The sequence below is a fragment of the Oculina patagonica genome, chromosome 12, assembly GCF_052425735.1.
Source record: "Oculina patagonica isolate OP01 chromosome 12, crgOcupat, whole genome shotgun sequence".
In the NCBI taxonomy this organism is placed as follows: domain Eukaryota; kingdom Metazoa; phylum Cnidaria; class Anthozoa; order Scleractinia; family Oculinidae; genus Oculina; species Oculina patagonica.
In genome coordinates, this window is record NC_135769.1 from 68,907 (window position 1) to 87,898 (window position 18,992).

General features: G+C 36.9%; 2 protein-coding genes across 5 annotated transcripts in view; one reads left to right on the top strand and one right to left on the bottom strand.

Annotated features, from left to right (window-relative positions):
* Positions 1–3,047: 3,047 nt before the first annotated feature.
* Positions 3,048–11,485, bottom strand: LOC144633587 (protein ILRUN-like). Of its 2 annotated transcripts, XR_013567072.1 has the most exons (7): positions 11,197–11,485; positions 11,049–11,058; positions 9,688–9,832; positions 9,018–9,215; positions 5,464–5,711; positions 3,719–4,906; positions 3,048–3,495 (listed from the first exon to the last, which is right to left on the bottom strand). XR_013567072.1 is itself a non-coding variant. In XM_078492433.1 (6 exons), exons 1-6 carry the CDS (start codon positions 11,349–11,351, stop codon positions 4,766–4,768), a joined length of 897 nt encoding a protein of 298 aa, XP_078348559.1. In that variant the 5' UTR covers positions 11,352–11,485; the 3' UTR covers positions 3,048–4,765. The 2 variants fall into 2 exon arrangements, 1 of the variants encoding a protein (XP_078348559.1); XM_078492433.1 differs by having other exon boundaries at positions 3,048–4,906.
* A 10-nt stretch (positions 11,486–11,495) lies between these two features.
* Positions 11,496–18,992, top strand: part of LOC144633585 (harmonin-like) — a 31,147-nt gene continuing 23,650 nt past the window's right edge. For all 3 annotated transcript variants that reach the window (XM_078492430.1, XM_078492432.1, XM_078492431.1), the window contains exons 1-11: positions 11,496–11,699; positions 11,813–11,880; positions 12,378–12,461; positions 13,289–13,348; positions 13,669–13,736; positions 13,821–13,894; positions 15,409–15,517; positions 15,606–15,630; positions 15,818–15,884; positions 16,157–16,263; positions 16,941–17,025. In XM_078492430.1, the coding sequence (XP_078348556.1) occupies positions 11,631–11,699; positions 11,813–11,880; positions 12,378–12,461; positions 13,289–13,348; positions 13,669–13,736; positions 13,821–13,894; positions 15,409–15,517; positions 15,606–15,630; positions 15,818–15,884; positions 16,157–16,263; positions 16,941–17,025 (816 nt within the window). In that variant the 5' untranslated portion in view covers positions 11,496–11,630. The remainder of the gene's footprint in view (positions 11,700–11,812; positions 11,881–12,377; positions 12,462–13,288; positions 13,349–13,668; positions 13,737–13,820; positions 13,895–15,408; positions 15,518–15,605; positions 15,631–15,817; positions 15,885–16,156; positions 16,264–16,940; positions 17,026–18,992) is intronic.

The following is an 18,992-nucleotide window of genomic DNA, read 5'->3' on the forward strand; positions in this document are numbered from 1 at the left end:
TGTAGAGACTGCAGACGGGCTTGGGAGTCAAGTTCTATTTACTTCGACCACCAGTAGAGCCGAAAATTTGTGTATTAACAAAACAAGTCCCGAAAAGTAAATGACCCATCTATCGACGACAGACACTGCAGGCAAGTAAAAAGGACTTGAAAATAATTTGCTTTGATATTATCTCCTGCACAGGCATACTTCAAGACAACTCTGTTTTTAGGATAATTATAATTGCTGCAAAACTATCAAATTTTTAATGGGAAACGTGCGACGCGGTAAATACTTTAAAATTATTTTTTTCTTTATTCACTTTGTCAATGTCACGGTTTTTCCTTTGTCTGGACCAAGGTCGAACTCGCATTCACAGTTATTTAAAGAATTTCTATCTTTCACCGACACTTCGCAAAAACATCTCAGCAATTCAAAATGTTTCCTCTTTTGACATGTATCGCTTGAATAGAGAAGAGGATTTTAAGAGACCTACCTAACATTCTATAATTTCCCTTCGGATGTGTTACCCCACCATTACCATATTTGCTTAATTTTGACATGACGGTATTATTCAAATGTTTGCTTTGTGTCGACCTCAGATAATAACAGTGTTTTTATAAGAAACCAAAGTTGTAACGTAAAGCAGCGATAGTCAGATGTTTCCGCTCACCTACGTGCAAATACGACGAAATATTGTGCATCACGGATTAATCAGCGATGGATTAAAGGCCTATTTGAAGCAATTTTATTGGCTGTGAACGATGTCTAGGAAGGATTATTGCGTGACGATATTCCGCGCGTAAATTAACATCTGTCAAAACTCGAGACCGTCAGCTATATCCTACAAAGGTCATTTAATGGATTTCATTGGAAAGATACCGTGATAACATTTTACGATGAACGAAGGGCTTCAGTAAGTTCCACTACCTTTTAAACCAGTAGTTTTGGCACAGTTTTGGTTTGTTTAAATTGTCTATTGAAGGAACTACAGATTATTTTGGCAGCTTTACATGACACGGCTAAACATCTTTCCAGTCTGTTTGCACAACAGACATACTTCTGCATCCAGTAGCGCTATTTGTAAACACATACTGATACAGTATTATCCAGGTTTATCGATAAATATAGTTTCAGATCGGAATAGTTATCAACAGTAACCTCACTCTCTCTCCTGATCGGTTATTAAAGGTGCACGATACACTTTGCAGAAAGTTCCACAGGGGCTAAATTTAACTCTATAAACAAAACCACAAAAGTTACCGATTTAGGCAATATCTAATCGACTCAACAGCGAAACAAATGCACAACCAGAGAAAATGAAAGAAACTGCAGTGATATTCAGCAGCTGAGAGAAATTGCTCATACCATTAAAAGATCCTTCAAATAAATATACGAACTTAATGGCCGACTACATTACAATCAAACGATTTACCTGCAAATTATACCATTATATAATTATAGCTCAATGAAATCGTGATGTTCTAGTCGCTAGATAATTATAGCGCGTCAATCCAGCGTACCTTCTTTCGCGTTCAATCTCCTCTTGATCGACTTCTTCCCAATAACTTGGACTTCTTATTATATCTTCCTCTTCACCGCTTGCAGGGGACGTGATATCTTCAGCATGATCTACGTTTCCTTCCACTGCCAATTCTGCATCGCCATTCACAGGATCCATCATTTTTTTCTCACAATTAACAAGTAGTAGCTTGAGACAGTGTGTGTTGTGCAGCGCTGATCAAAGCTGAAATGCCAAGGACGTCAAGTCTTCTGTGCAGTGACTATATAAACACGCCCAGATATTAAAAGATTCCGAAATGCATGCTATTGTTTCTGATCCGCTTGTCTGAGTCAGCCAATAGGAATGCTTATATCCGTTACAGCCGATTTCCTTTCGCAGGCTTTTTTTGGTCAAATGCTCTCAAATGCACTGAAATTTATCTGCACTAGCGACATGATGTCATTTTAGGTCAAGTTTTCTTTTATGATTTCTAAATCTAGATCAAGTTTATTGCTAACTTGGCCTCGAGATAAATGTAAACACGAAAAGTATAAATAACAATTTAAAGAATCTCCGTTCCTTTGTCTGATAATTTTCCGCGGAACCCAAACATTACCTTGCTTGGTGGCGAAAAGATAAACTAAGTAAATTAATTCACCGACAATCATGAACGCTAAATCTAATGGGATTTTGCGAAGAAGTCTTCTTCTCCATCAATAGTGCTGTGAATTACGCTCTATTCTGAGCTTATTCTGGGGGTTTTTCTGTTATCTATTTCTCATATGCAGACCATCCGTCTGAAACTAAGGTCACATGCCTACAATACCAAATATGCTTGTCACGCTAAGAAGTTTCGTCTTGTAACATGCTTCTTTTAATTTGATTGATAAGATGTTTTTGTGTTTAAAATGGATTAAAAATATTGTCCATTTCTGGGCATTGTTTAATTCTAAGATCAGCAACCGAATCAACTTGCCACGAGGCAACAAACAAATGTCAACTCTTTTAGCGACAAAAATGGACATGCTGCCAAAATTGTCAACATAACGAAGAGCTAAGTATGGTGTTTGGTAACGCTGCGCATTCAAAACAAAAAAACGAGAGAGTTTTGTTTAAAAAAAAGAAAAAATAAATAACAAAGGGAATAATAATTCAGAAATCTAGCTTAAGTACCTTGGACATATGACCAGCAGGGGTCCACGGTGAACGAATGAAAGTTATTTATAGCGGTCATGATAGTTTAAAAGGGTTTACATAAAGAACATCCGAGAAAATGTCAAAAATATATCTTCGTACCACAAATGTTTATACAAATGTTTATCAGTGCTAAGATGCCAACAGTATCATGTTTCTGAGTGTCTAAGGTGTGTTCTCCTGAACAGCAAACCTTTAAAACCAGATTTTGGTCAACCTAAAACGTGCGCAAATTATGATCTGTAGTCCTGCAACTTTTAACAGTCAATTTTATATTTTAATCTAAATATAGTCAAAAAATCTAAAGTATGATAAGAATCGAGAAGTTTAAACTTACAATAGAATTGATGCGAGCCAAGCCTTGCAAAAGTTATTGTTCAAATATTTTATTTATTTTTTCCCTAAAGTTTAAAATCTTTTCTTTCAAGACTGCCCAGATACCATTCCTCAAAAGAACAAAAAAATAGCTCTTCACTTGAGCCATTAGTACTTGAAGTGCAGGCAGTTGGGAAGCATGTTCCTGAAATAATCGTTCCAGCTAGCTGGTCTACTAATTTAGGAGTTCGGAGAGCGGCGTCTCTAACGACTTCAAAAAGAGAAAGGAAGAAAAAAAAAAACAGGAGGCGACGTTTCCTTCTCGTGCAGCTATACACGTAAATTGGGTCAAGACTTATCCGTGTTAATTTTCACTTCAGATACAATTTGTTTGTTTTTGTACTTATTTTGTTTTAACTAATCCTTAAAGCGATCGAGCCTTTTATTTCTGCCAGCCAGATTAATTTTCGTGCGATTTTGAATATCACAGAAATTTGCAAACGCTAGTTTGTGAAAGTCTTCCAAGAAGTCAGTTCTCGAAAAAACACTAAATCAGAAATTAACCAATGTGTTTCAGAGAATAATTTCAGTCAGCGCTCTGCTTGGCTTGGCAAATTTATGAAAACCATGCGGACATATTAAGGCAACTAGAAAACTTTCTTTCCTTTTCTAACTAACTTTCCGTTTCAAAACCTTTTTTTTTTTCGAAAGGACCATAGGCAAAACTGTAAACTTTTTTTAATTTGAGCAAGGTGTATCAGAAAGAGAAATCATCTGCCATGCATGTGACGATTATTTCAGAAAATACAGTGTAAAGTGAACAATTATGCTGAGGTCATTAGTGCAAGTAAATTAAAATTTACCAATAAATTTCTTTCAATAATTCTAAAAAATAATGCAATTGAATTCCAGCTAATCAACTTAACACTTTTTGGCATTATCGTGAAAACAAAAACAAAATGTCATTTACAATAAAATAATTATACATAATTTTAATTTTTGCTTTCTGAGTTTGGAGTCCAGAAAAAATGCCTCAAAATAAAATTTACTTTAGTAATGTACATACAGTAAATTGTACTTCTGAATTAACAAAGATAAGCAAAGGACAGAGCACCTAAACTCCAGTTTAAAATTATACGTTAGGTACAGATTAATGCGTTATGAAATCTACAATTACTGGTAAATACGTGTACGTCACGAGACAAGACACAAGCATACACAGATCATTGTTCAACTTACACTGAGAAACATGGAGGGAGTTCTGAGTATGCCTTGTAGTTGTTACAGCTATAAACCAAAAATAAATGCCTTTTTCAAATTTAACATTTTGCTGTTATTATGAGAGTGAGAAAAGAGATATTTAACAATTCATTCCAAGAATCTATTATGATTGAAAATGTGTACAAAGTGCACCATAAATAACGCTTCTACTCAATAATTGAGCAAAAAAAATAATGCCTTTTGAAAATACATGTAAAATTATAGCCACTATTGCCATTCATGACGTCTTTATGTGGAAAACTTAATAAACTTGCATCAATATTATAATATATTTTATAGTCCATATGTGCAACTTTAAAATCTAAACTACAATTAAGGTGGCTTACGACCTCCAATTCGATTCAATCCACTGCCATTATCTGTCAGCTACATGTTTGTGAAAAATCACTCCACAAATTACTTTTCCTCAGACTCGATGCCACATAAGCTGCAAAGCAGGATACATGTTACTCCCTTGACGTGAAATCTGTGGAACCAGTGAACATGAATGTGTCATGAATGATCCAGGTCTGAATCCTGTAAAAGCGATGCATCTCTTAGCTGATTTACTAAATTTTCTTCTTCTTTGCTATGTAACTCTGAACCAACTTGTATGCTAGGGCTAATAAGAGGTTCTATATGGTCTCCATTGACCTGTCAGGAAAAAAAAAAGAAACAGAGGAACATTAAAGAATGATCAGCAACTACTTTGTCATACAGGGTTAGACACGTACAAATGTACACACATGTACATGTAGGCTATTAAGCAGATAATGACAATGTTTTCAAATTCCAAAATTTATCATTATTAAATTCCTTGTTTTGGTTCTCAACAACATGCATAGCACTTTTGGTTTCTGACACAAGTTTACTCCCACTTCCTGTCCCTTTCAGTAATGGTTCCTCCTCTTTGTCCCATAATTGTAATTGTGAAACATAACAAAATGTTGCAAAATTTTACTCATTTTCTCCAAGTTCCCGCCAACATTAGGAAACCTACTTACCACCCTCTCTTCTCTCGCCTCCTTTCCCCCCCCCCTTTTTTCCTGGGCTACCACCATCTCCCTTCACTGCTAAATGAATCATATTAAAGCCAAATTATATTTTTCTGTCTGGTTTCACCAACTGAGTTGGTGAAACCAGACAGTTGATACATGAAGTACCACAGAGACACATTCAAATGATCAACTATTAATGAAGCCTTAACTTACCATGGAATTAAAAAGTGATCTCCTAGCTGGTGAAACATGAATGACACCATTAGCAGGACTGTTATGGGGAACAGAATAAATAGGTTGTGGAGAAGTTCCAATGGGGGTTGAAAGTCCAAAAGGATTAGCAGAGGGTGACGCAGGATTAAATCCTGGGTGTGAGTTCATTTCCCTTCCTAATGAAGACAACTGCTGTGTTAATCCTAAAAGTCCTCCTTCATCTACGCATAGAATAACCCATATAACATCTACAAAAAAATGGAAAGGACAAAAGATTAGACAATGTAACAGTATTGCATGTACTTCCTTGATAGTTACAATGAACCATTCTTTAACGAGACTAAATTGAGTCAGGCTTGGCTTCTGTCAGATGTCCTTTGCAGATTGTACCACAATTTGTTCAAATTTGGCTACCTTTTCATTGCTAAAAAAAATACCTTGTTTTATTGTAATTACATGTATATTACCATAGGTGACAAATTACTCCTTAATTTTGGCGCGAAATTTTAACGTTTATTTATAATTTCACATGTGAATTTATAAAATTGCCATGGCAACGTAATTAGCGGCAAGATGGCGTCCGTAATGAAAGATGTTTAGAGCTTAAAATTTGTACATTTCCGCTTGCATTTCATCTTAGCCAGCTTGCCTTGGCCATATAATAAAACTTTTGATGATATTTTATATTTTAAAACGTCAAAACGACTTCGAGGGTTAAGCCAATGAATGATTTGCCACTAGTCGGATCCTGTGTTTTGCGTGGAGGATTCTGGGATCGCTAGGGGGCAAACATTGCAAGTCGCTAGAAGAAGATGTATGGCGAAAAGTTGTTTTGACGCTCAAAAATACGATTTTGGAGGGAGATCAAGGCTTTTTCACCAGTATTTTATCAGAAATGGATTTGGGCAATGTTGGTACGTTGAAAGTGTTAGGTTTTGTTTGAATAACCGTAAGATATGCGATAAAATCTACCGCTTTTATGAAGGTTTACATGTATTGTGAAATCGACATCGCGTATTAAACTGGGGTCTCGAAATATTATAAAATTGGAAATAGCTCAATAAAGCCCTTCCAGTAGATATTTAACGTTTGCACAAGCTGTAAATTTATTAGTCACGTCTTTTATAAACAAATAATTATTATGGCTTCGTAATATTAAAGGTGACAGACATTCACAGACTCCTAGGATCGTGACTTATAAATTTCCCAATCGCTTTTGGATTTGGTCGTTTATTAAATCTATTTTGTTTATTACTAGTTTATAACGGGAACTATATCCTGTCAGCTGTATTATTAAGAAGTGTTTTAAGCTGAGTAGAGCCCTATCAATGCCGCCAGCAAATGTGTAGAGGTCAAAGGTCTGCGTAGTCCCCCGGTAGTACACTTTTACACCTCTGCACTGTATAATTTATTGTTATATGAACTTTATGTATTGGCTATTGGAACTGTTGTGATTTATCTTGGCTCATTTATATTTGCAAGATGTGCTTTAAATTCGTTCTGGAAGGACAAGATCTTAAATTTTCCTTGAAGATGTTGATTAGTACAGTGTTGCGTAAATGTGTTGCTTCGTATCGCGGATGACATGTTTATTTTTATTTTGTTTAGCCAGAGGCTGCTTAGCTTTACTTCGAGAAAGATATAACCTTGTTTTAGAGCCGGCCATGCTCATGACAAATCATCTTTCTTATTCTTGGGCGGGTAGAATCTTAATATTCCATCGCGAGGAAGAATCTTTTGCCTCTCTGGGTACCTTCGATAGTTATCACATACCGCACAATGATGACAGTGATCGCTACCGGCCGGGCATACAAAATTATTTGTATAACTTAGCATAGAAATAATCCTGTACACACGTAAATACAACCCAAAAGGCTTTATTAAGTAATTTCCTCCCGATATATACCTAACTTGTAATATTTCGAGACCATTTTTAGATGTCAATTTCAAAATAAACCTTACGAAAGCAAGGAGGTTTAGGTTTATCGGTAAACTTGATCACATATTTTCACGGTTATTCAAACAAAAACTTGCACTTTCAGGGTTGGAAACTAAAATTTCGGAGCACTCGCCATCCGGGCGAGTGACCTTCAAATTGCACTCGCCCAGATCAATTTTTACTCGCCCAGTCTGCCCCCTCTCCCTACGAATAATAAAATATACAACTTCAATTTTTAATCACGTTTTGATACTCACTGTGCCACTTTGGTGGTCGATCGCAAAACAGACTGCAATCTATTTCTTCAATGAAAAATTGTCAAATATAGACCTTACTCCACAATAAAAACACAAGCACACTTACTTCAAAAGTTGAAACGCAGTTTTATTTGATACGTATTTCCAAATTCTTGTTGTTTGCAAGCGAAATTGTACAGGAAAAGAGGCAAGGAATGGCCATCTTGCTGCGTTTCGCGGCTCGGTGGATGAGCCAGTGAATTTTTGACCAGAGGTATTACTTTGTAGAAGTACGTCCGTCACGTAACATGCCCCAAACGGAAGCCATTTTTGTCTGTTTATGAACGCGAACACAGCTTTGTTTGAGATTTTAAAATGTTGGTAAGCTATCGGCTTGTGGACAGTGTAGATTATTTTAAAGTGGGAAGTAAAAGTTTCGCTTATTCTGAATAATATATTCTGAATATGACAATCGTACTCGCCAAACCGGGCGAGTGATCCGTGATTTGTACTCGCCCGACAGTTTTCACACTCGCCTGGGCGAGCGGGCGAGCGCTAATTTCCAACCCTGACTTTTGAGTATCAACAATGCCCAAATCCATTCCTGATAAAATACTCGCGAAAAAGCGTTGATCTCTCTCCAAAATCGTATTTTTAAGCGTCAAAACAACTTTTCGCCATACATTTTCTTCTAGCGACTTGCAATGTTTGCCCCCTAGCGATCCCAGAATCCTCCACGCAAAACACAGGATCCGATTAGTGGCAAATCATTCATTACATAAATGGCATCAAGCGTGGGATATTTGAGCATTATACACGGGCACTGCTTTCAGTTCATTCAAGACGAACTACGGTCATAATGTGAGAAATAATTGACAGCTGATTCATCTTTGAAACATTTTTTCAACAGCAAAAAGGAATCTCTAAAAGGTTTTCTTCAAAGACTAAAAAACTTACGAACTTGAGCAAAATGTATGCTTTCGACTTTTCAAAGATCGGAGTTCGCAATGCAATATACCAGTCAAAAACCTACGATTGCAAGTGTAATTTGTCACCTATGATATTAAAATGTAATCAAATGGTATACTCATGAAATTAGGAAATAATTTCACTTGCATTTTGTCAAAATGCTAATAATTTCCCTCGCCTAAAGGCTCGGGAAATTATTAGCATTTTAACAAAACGCGCATGAAATTATTTCCTAATTTCACTCGTCACCATTTGATTACCAATACAAACTACATTGTAGATTGCAGTCACAAAATAACCTATCAATAGTTACCTACAGTATGATATAAAACATAATTAGCAGGATGTAATCATAATAAAGAGAGAAAAAGGAATACAAACTGTATTCACTTGAATCTAGAGTTTCTCACCCCCAAAAAATTGTCCTGAAGGTGTACACATGCGCCACTGTCCCTGATACATGCCTGTTTTTCCAGGCGATATCATGTTGACACTAATGTCGTAATATTCACCAGCATCCAAGGGTTTGACAGACACCAAGTTTACAGGACCCAGCTGATCTCCAGCAGTGTATTTTAAAAACACTCCAGATGGCCAAGCGGCACTTCCTAATGACAAACATTTTAAACTTGTTACGTGTTTGTTAACTAAATCTAGTAAAAAGTGTGACTCGAACTCTGAAAAGTCTTCTTTTGCCCTCAGGTTGATTTCTAACAACAGGAGCAGACATCTAATTGACTAAAATACAGATGATCTAAAACAAATGGACAGATGATCCAAAATAAATGGGGACACTGCCTGCAGACTAACAGAGTCAGTACCACCATTCTGTAATGTGTAAGCACACATTTAATAAACGTTGTTTGCCTAAATGAATATTATTTATTATATATATTAATAACTTTGTTTAGTGTGTTTCCTACTGGTACTTGGTACTAAACACGTAAAACTCAGAAACAGTTGCGTTAAACTTTGATTATTGTATTTCACAGTCCAGTAACCTTTCAAATTTACAGTTACTTAATAACTTGGATAAAATAATTATTTTAAACTTAGTTTGCAAATTCTCAATTTTTTTACCATTATTCTGAATTCTCCAGGTTTTCACAAAAGTTGTGTTGGGTGGAACTGATTCTCCTTCTCCTATCGTCACATCTCGGATAAAAGTCATACTTGGAAGCTTTTCCTGGGCGCCATTAAAATCATAATATGCACCTATTGCGGCCTACAAAAACAACATAAGCACAGTTTTAGTGAATTGGTACATGTACATTATTATATTTTTCAGTCTTTGCTAAGGCTACATGTGTGTTTATTTTTTCTCTTTCTTTAAAGATAAGGGGACAGATTGATGGACAAGTCATGTTTATAGATTAAAGTAAACTGGAACCTTTATAGCGAACTGCTGTATGACTCAGGTCTCATGATTAAAATGTCATCATGATTCTGTTATACAGTGTATCTGACATGTACAAAATGTTTTAAAACTGGCTTTAAAGATAAATAAAATAAACAAATTAAATATAATTTTGACAGTATCAATGACAAAAACCACCAATAGTTAGCCATTACTTAAGCGCAGTAGTGATACATTGTGTGGTTCTAGAAAATATCCATTCCCCCCATGGAAGGAATTTGCCCTATGACCCCCCACCCATCTGGAAATTCCAATTTAGCTTTATACATTGCTTTAAAGCAAATAATAGCATAAAACATGTACCACCGCCACTCAGCATTACTTTTTGACCCATATATGACAATTCATCATGCCAACCTTGCCCCACCCCCACCCCCAGATAACACTTAGAGTGGAGAATATGTTGTTAGATGTATTTCTGAAGCACTACTGCAAGGCTCTCTTTTAAGGCCATCACTTTGTATAATTGAGCTACATGTATGTTGTGTGACCTGTGGCCAGCTCTTATGAATAAAAAGGAGAAACAGTTGTCTAGTCATTCATAATTTTTTCGTGTACGCCATGAATCTCACAATTGCGGTTTATGGTGTTATTTAGCCATTTATATTTAGATGTCATACGTGTCAGTATAGCGTATGGTACTGTACATGTACATCTATCCAATCCAAGTAATATGGCAAAGATGTCTTCCAACAGTTCAAAACATCAAAATACCCGCTGGCCCACACAATTTAACACCAGCTGAGGTAAATAACGCGGTTGGTTCCTAAATATATGATGGTCGGTTTTATCAGGCCCATGGTAAGGCCACAAAATATAATTAAGCTTACATCTAGAGAAAACATTTTAATACGAAATAAATAACGGAGACGACAGAAAATAAACTTTGAAATAACAGATTAATTAATACATCAAGAGCAGGTTTAGCCAAAACGTAAACTCCGAAATTGAAAGTCTTATTTAAGCCAATTGCAATGTGTTCATGTTATATTGTTGAAGTGTAGTTTAATTTACATAACCTTACCTGGAGATTCCTTGACACAAACATGGCGGAAAAACAAAACCACACATTAGCGTCTTCTTATTTTTAAAATTATAAGAGTGAAAACTTCAGAAAAAAGGAATCCACGGGAAAACGCTAGCTAGAAAATAGAAATAAATTTATATTTTACCAATTCGTCATGTCTAAGAAGAAAGCACAACCAGATGGATTGAGTTGGAAATCCAACAGTCTTTGCAGTTCATTGATAAGGACATCGTGATCCGTCGTTCCCAAACAATTGAATTTTGTTAACAGATCGCCATCTAACTCGCAATCGACATCCATTATAAGTCTTCTAATTCTTTTAGAATGTCAATAAATTCGATTCTAAACAACGCATTTCAAATCTCAGAACGGCCGGCCAAAACGAAGCTCGGTGACGTCATAGCTCATAGCAGTAATCGCTGACCAAGTAAAACGAAGGCTCTACATAATCACAAAAAGCTGGTACCCAGACCTCCTTCGTGAACAAGTGTTCTGGAACACAAAGCTAAGTTTGTTTATGTAGAAATGGTGTCGGTAAAATCGCTTTAGTTCCTTGCATTTTTTATATGTTTCAAAAGTATGAGGCGAGGATTTGAGCAGGAGAATCTATATACTTTGTCTAAACACGCTACAGAGTTTAAAAACAAGGTAAGTAATCCTCAAATTTTACCTCAATCTGAGATGACCGTATATGATTCTGATGATGTCGTATAGAAACATTCATTCCCAAAATTACATAAGTTTTTCTTTTATCTTCCAAGGTAAGAGTCTTGATTGAGAATGACGAGGAAAGAGTTGCGTTTTATCAGGCTCTAAAGGGCTATCAGGGGTAAGTATTGGACATTTATGCCAGCATGTAGATGTTTCTTTTTTTAAAAAAAAATATTTTATTAGAGTTTACACCTGTGAGTTCTAACAATGATGATCAGAGTTGACAGACGAGTCAATAAGCTTAACTGTTTTTATTGCAAATATTTAAGAAGATGGGAATGGATGCATATATCTGAAACATGTCACAAGTAAATTGATAATTATTTGCCACCCACAATCAAGCATTTTGTAAAACATTTCTTTATAAAGATATGTTCCAAACACTTCCCATGACCAATAATCAAAGAATATAATTACTCTGAGGGAGACTTGCTTGTCTGAACTGCTGCAAATCATTTAGCATGTTTTACTCAGTTACACAGTTTGCCCATGTTTGGAAACATCAATCTTGTGTTGCTACATAACTGTACATATTGGAATATCAATCAGATAACAAAATAAACAGAAAACAAATTTGTTTGTGGCAGTGGCTAATAAATCATTATTTCACTTTAGGTCTAACTCACCCCAAAAACTTGTCAGTGATCTGAAGTCTGTCATCAATACTCCCAAGAGATATCCACTATTCAGAGAAGTGAGGTATGTTCCACCCCTCCCTTCCCCTCTTTAACCTAATTTAATTAAGAGGGACCTTCCCCCTTCTCTGGGGTTTTATTAATCTGGAATTAAATCACAAAATAATTTGTTTTAATAAAGTTGTCACAAAAATAGTATCCTTGAAGCGATAACAAGCTGCACAACATGAGGGAAGAGACAGTAACAATCAATTGATATAGAAATCTCCTTGAGTGATAGGCATGTATGCTTTTATAATAAAAGCATTTTCAATCAGTGATTGACTTCATGTGTACACAATTATTGTATATGAAGTCAATCAATGATTTATGCTTGTCGAGGTAAACAGTGTTTTCCCTCATCAATCAATTTCTCAGTGGTTAATATTTAAGGTTAATTAAAACTTGGCAAGTTTTGCACCCTTAAACACTCTCGCGACTGCAAATCTAATTTAGAGGATGTAAAATATCTTTCTTTTTTATGATATTTGGAATGGTTTTGAAGATGTCCAAAATACAACCACTGTCCATGTTATTATCAATTCTATAGACCAGCTACTACTGTATATGCAAATGCAGCTACATGTACATTTTAAATAAGTTAATAGATCAGTCAGTCGGTTATGCTATTAACAATTAGCCCTCGGTTAGTTTATTGACTTTGATAGATGACTCGGGACTTTGCCCCTCACCAACTGTCAGCCAATAGAAACCTTGAGCTGCCGTCTAATTGTTAAGGAGGCTTTGAAATTGAGTGATAGCCCTTGTTTTATAATTTGTCAGTGTCAGACTTCAAATTTACTCTCACTGCTGTTATATAATACATTCTTGTAACTTATGACTACACTGTAGGTATTTGGTAAAGCCAGCTGATGTAACTGCATACCTGAATTTGATTCCCAAGTCACCAAGGTGTGTAACTTCATGTAGCTGTTATCATCTAGAATTTCAACATAATCTTTTTTGTCATTTTCATGTCAAATTAAATCAAAGTAAACCATTTATGTACATCTTGTACAGTCTAGCTACTAATTATAGTCTAAATTATTACAACATGTACATGTACCATTTAAAATGCCTTTACAGCTGTACATGTATGTCAGTCTATTTGCTGTTACACTGTGTATACCGGCATTCACAATGTTGAATGTACAAATGCCCTGTAAACATTTTAAGCGGCAACTCTGAAATTGACTCTGTCCAATGTGGTATTTCCATAAACAATTTTTTAGTGATGGAATACGTCTAATCAAGGTGCAACACTTTGGAAACAGTGCAATTGGATTCAGCGTTAGAGGAGGTAAAATCTGTAGTCAGACTTTGTTAATGTCAGAAGAATAATGACAGTAAATTAAATGCTAATAATAACTTGCCTCTGTTACAGGGAAGGAGCATGGAGTTGGAATCTTTGTGTCTCTCGTTTCACGAGGTTCACAGGCTGACATTGTTGGATTAAAGGTGATATACCCTCTAAATGTTGGAGTGTAAATTGTATTCTATTTGATGTACCACGCATGGAAGTCATTAGACAATGTATTGTCACCAACTGATATGATGCTCAAAAATGAAAAGTGTGGCTAGTCATATAAATATTGGCATATAATTTGGAATCAGATGTATCAGCCTGCGTAGCAGACATAATCTATCCCAGGCTAGTAACATCTGCAAGTGGCAGCGCCAAGATCCTTGTTCTGGGCCCCTGATGGACTCAACGACTTACCGAAAGTGCATTTCAAATTTCCTTTCAACCTGACATTACTATTGCTGAATCCTGCTGTGTGTCCATTGTATTGTTACAAGACTTTGTAACAATGTTTGTGACATTTGTTGACTTTCCACCTGTTCGCTTATCACTTGCTTCTGAAGGGCACTATATGCTGTATTATTATGGGGCAATGCAAGTTAAAAAGCGCTGTTCAAAAAACAATGGTGTATTGGGTTCTAGACGGTTTCGAGTTTGACACCACAAGCTCTGTAATAATTTGCCACATGTTTCCCTAGTGCGGCTTGTTTTGGCTCATTTCGATTTGCAGGATATGCTTTAGCTCTCAAAATGTCTGGAAGTACAAGGACTGAAAATTAATTAATATTCCATGAAAATGCTGATGTGATGTCGAGCCTGGTTGTTTAATTGTTGCAAGCTGCATGGATGACATATTAATCTTTTCCACCAAATGGTTTAGTTCAGGCGAGACCTGATCGTTTCGATCATCCATATGACTGCTTGAAAGACTTCTTTTCTAACCATGGCCATTGTGACAGTCATGGTTTTCACATTCGCTTTCTGGTCGCTTTCTGTTTGCTCCTGCAGGTGCAAACTTCAAGAAATACCTATCGGAGCCTAATATGGCTCATTGAACAATGGCTTTAACAAGCCAATCATGGTGCATACTCAGCTGGGGGCTCAGAACAAGGATTTTGGTGCCAATTTACAGACTGACTTAACCAAGGGTTAATGAATCGTTACATGTATATATTCTAATGTAGGTACACTTTAGTGGCAGATCTGGGGGAGGGGCCAGGGGGAGGCACCCTCCTTATTTTTGGTAAAAGACAGTTTTTTAATGACTCCTCCCACTAATATTTTTTGGATGTACACACAAAAAGGGGCCCTCCCTTTAGGTTTGGATCCATCACTTTCAGTAGTTGTTGTACAAAATACATGATTAACATAAAAATTGCCATGAGCTGCATGGCACTTGCACTTATAAACATAAAAAAGGTAAATTTAAGTTCTCGCATCTGAGTGCTGAGTGCCACAATGTTAAAATGCATTATGTACAAACGTTTTGGGATTATCCTTTCATCGATTTAAAGTCAACTGAAGTTGTTTTGCCATGTTCAAGAAATCATCATCAAATTGGCTAAGCATTAAACGTTTGGAATTAACATTGTTGCATTTTAATACTCTGATGCAAGAAATTTAATTTAAGTTACTGTACGCTGATGTACTTTCTTGTTGTGTCCTGAAGGCAGGTGATGAGATTTTAAGTATAAATGGATTGTTCATTGCGGAGTCAACTCATGGAGAGATAGTCAACATCTTGAGATCCCACAAAAATCTTCTTCTTAAAGTGAGAAGTAAGTATTTTGTTCACTAATTCTTCACATAATTAAACATGGTTGATTATTGTCTGGCAATGATCATTCAATTATTTTTTATTCACAGCCACAGGGAAAGTTCCATGCAAAATGTAAGTTGTCTTATCTCGATCATTATAAATACTTACTCTTACTTTTCATGTGTTTTTTTTTTTCTTTTATCATGTTCTGAGTTTACTTAATCAGCACGTTACAGTATATATTTATTTCAGATGCAATTTTTAGTTGATTGATTTTAAAATTAATTATTAATTAGTTATTTCTTTTTCTTTTCAACAGACATGATGTTATCAGCTGGGAAACTGCTGAGGGAAAAGAAAATGTTTATTATCATCCTGACTTACTGGTGAGTAATACTTCTACTCATGAAAAATTTATTTGCCATCACTTGATGCTGTGTATGTGCTGTGTAATGCTTATGAAAATTATGTTCAACATGAAACAAGTGTGAGACAAAGAAAAAATCTGAGTCGCTGTCAGGAATTGAACCCATGGCCTCCCAGATACCGGTTGGGCGCTCTAACCAACTGGGCTACGAGAGACTTGCGGTGAGCTGGGCCATTTACCAAGCTACTTTTCTGTACCATGTAGTTGTTATATTGGTTTGCATGCTTGTAGGATTATCTCATCAAAGAAGGAGACTTTGTAGATGAACCAAGATTTGAACCTGCCCCAGACGACAAGCAAGTTACGTTAGTTGTTGGACCTAAGGGGATTGGATGTAGGTAAGAACTGCAGGCACGAATTGTTTTTCTTTGGATTCAAGCCTGTGTGTAAAGTTCTAGACAGAATTATCATATTAAAAAAGTTCATTATGAATACCCTAGGCTACTAGTCTAGCTCTGTAACTTTCATTATGCATTTTGTTATATTGTTAGATCAGAATAATTGGTTTGATTGAGCTTGAAAAACACATGAAAGTGCTTAGAAATTTGAGTGAAAAACTCAAAGGAAAATTTGCCTCAACTAACCTTGGCTACATAATGCAAGAATTTCCTGTTTGGAACATGCTTTCTCGAGTATTCTTGAAATGCAAGCAACACCAGTGGAAGGCCAACAACTGCAGCAAAAAGAAGGGAAAACAAGAAAAAGGAAAAGCGAGAAAAAAAAAAGAAAAAAAAAAAGCCTAAAGTGGTAAGACTTTTTTTTTGGTTTTTATTTGTGCGCAATTCTGGACAAAAAATACCGTAAAATGCGATGCTAGTGGAAAGAAAGGCGTACATTCATGTGTATATTAAGGTGACCCACCCCCTATGTGTAGATTAAAGCTACACAGCTCACCCCTTTTCGTGTGCTCAAAAACTGATTACCCACCCCCCCCCCCCTCTACTTATTGACCAGTCCCTCACTGTGCCAGTGCAATAAGAGTCAACCAGTTACTGTTTCTGTTTTAATCTTATAGTGTCAGGAATGGCATACCAGGTAAAGAAGGACTGTTTATTATCTCCGTAACATCAGGCTCGCTAGCTGAAAAGACTGGTGCACGGGTAAGTTACAAATAGGAGCAATAGTAACAACATATTAGAAAATATGTCTTTGTCAAATTTGGTTTTCAGAGTGGGCGCTAAAAGCCTGGGCCAGTTGTTGGGTGTGTTGGCAACTTAGGGCCAGGTTTTGACTAGAGACGCAAGCAAAAGCGCAAGCATGAGAACACGATGTTTACAACTTACAGAGCTCAAATGCTCAGACGCGGGGGAAACTTGAACGAGTGCTTTAATTGGGCAGACACGGCCAGATTTTGTGAACTTCCTTGTGCTTATGCGGTGTTTCGTTTTCACAGGGCATAACGCGAACGCAAGCACAAGAAAAGAAAAGAAAAAATGATCCTTGTGCTTCTGCTTGCGTTGAGGCCGTTTTCACGGTGACATAAGAGCTGTTATGCTTGTGTTTGTGCTTGCGTCGCGGTACACTGATACTCTGTATTTCAGGACATCACGGGTATAGCCATTAGTGGACTGGTGTCCTAGCGGATGTGGATCCCCGGTCCAAATCCGCTGGGATACCGGCACTTCAAGTAAACGTTTTGCAGAATACCAAAGGAAAAATCTGTGACATATCAAGACTGGAAGAGCTGACATGCACAGTGCAAATTTACCTGGGGTAAAAATTCGAGTACTACACAATTTTTTGGACTGACGCGGCTACGAACTCTCGCCAACTAATTTAGCATGGATATAATGTACGGCGGTAATTGACGGTTGAATAGGTTCGCGGATCGAGCTGAACGACGGATTTGACCTTAGTGCATGGACTGCGGAATTTTGCGATAAATTGAGCGGAACCGTGGATTTCGAAAATAAGGCGGATCGCGGATCAGTTGAGAATTTTAGTCTAGCCTGTTCCAGGCGTTCGGCTGGATGGAGAACGGTGCGAAGTGTGGGGGAGAAGATGTTCCCTCGTACCAAACCCCTCCAATTTTTTTTTTCACTCGCCGTTTTTCGCGGTAATTCCGTTTTTGCGTGCTGCTCCCCAACTAACGCCTGGACCAGTCAATTAGGATTATAGACTCCCCTTTTCTTGAACCTCAGATCGTGCACGTGGATCCCAAACGAAATTCAGATCACGTATCTTTGGTCCTCCTTGGATGGTAATGTTACTTTGCGTAAACAAGCAATTTGGGAAACTTCTCGAAAGATCGACATCAAAAAACAAACATCAAAAGTCTGTTGCATGAAACTATACCACGGAAAGTTTTAAAGTTATGCGGATCCGGATTTGAACGAAAATTGTGGCGGATCGACGGTTTGCGTAAAAAAAAATTAAAAACATGTAAATGTTGTTTATAGTGGTCATGCACTTAGCTTCGAGATAAGTAGTTTGTAGGCATGCCACTTAAACAGAGGAAACAAATATTCTTAATGAACATAACGTGATTAAAAATCCCAACTAGCAGGAGGCAGACCAGTTGGCTATATACAAAGCGTGAGCGAGGATTTGAACTCGGGACAACCGAGAAACAAATCCAGCTGGTGGCAGGGTGGAGGGTTTGAACCCAGGACCTCCGAATTACAACATCAGCGCCCCAAACCACTCGGCCACGCTGCCTCCTGATCACCTAATCACCCATCCTCAATTAAGCATGCAAGGTCTTGTCATCACTAAAAGGCAATTTAACTCAACCTTTTTTCGGTTTCACCATTGTTCTAAGCTTTATTAAGCAGTGATTCAGGCATTTTCTTTGTCCTGCCACCATTTACAACAACAGCACCACATTATCACGAAAGGGTCAGGCATTTAAGACATTAATCTGTCTCTACAGTGTCTAGATGTACCTACCTAAAAAGACTCATTTTGAAAGAGAGATTTGAACACCGCAGATGGTGAGCTGTGACTTGCAGCATACATGAAATAAAACGTGCTTAAAATACACTGAATTTTCAATACCGTTGTTTTGTTTTGAGAACATAAGATACTAGATTAAAAGCCATCTTTGTACCGTAGCCACGCAGAACAA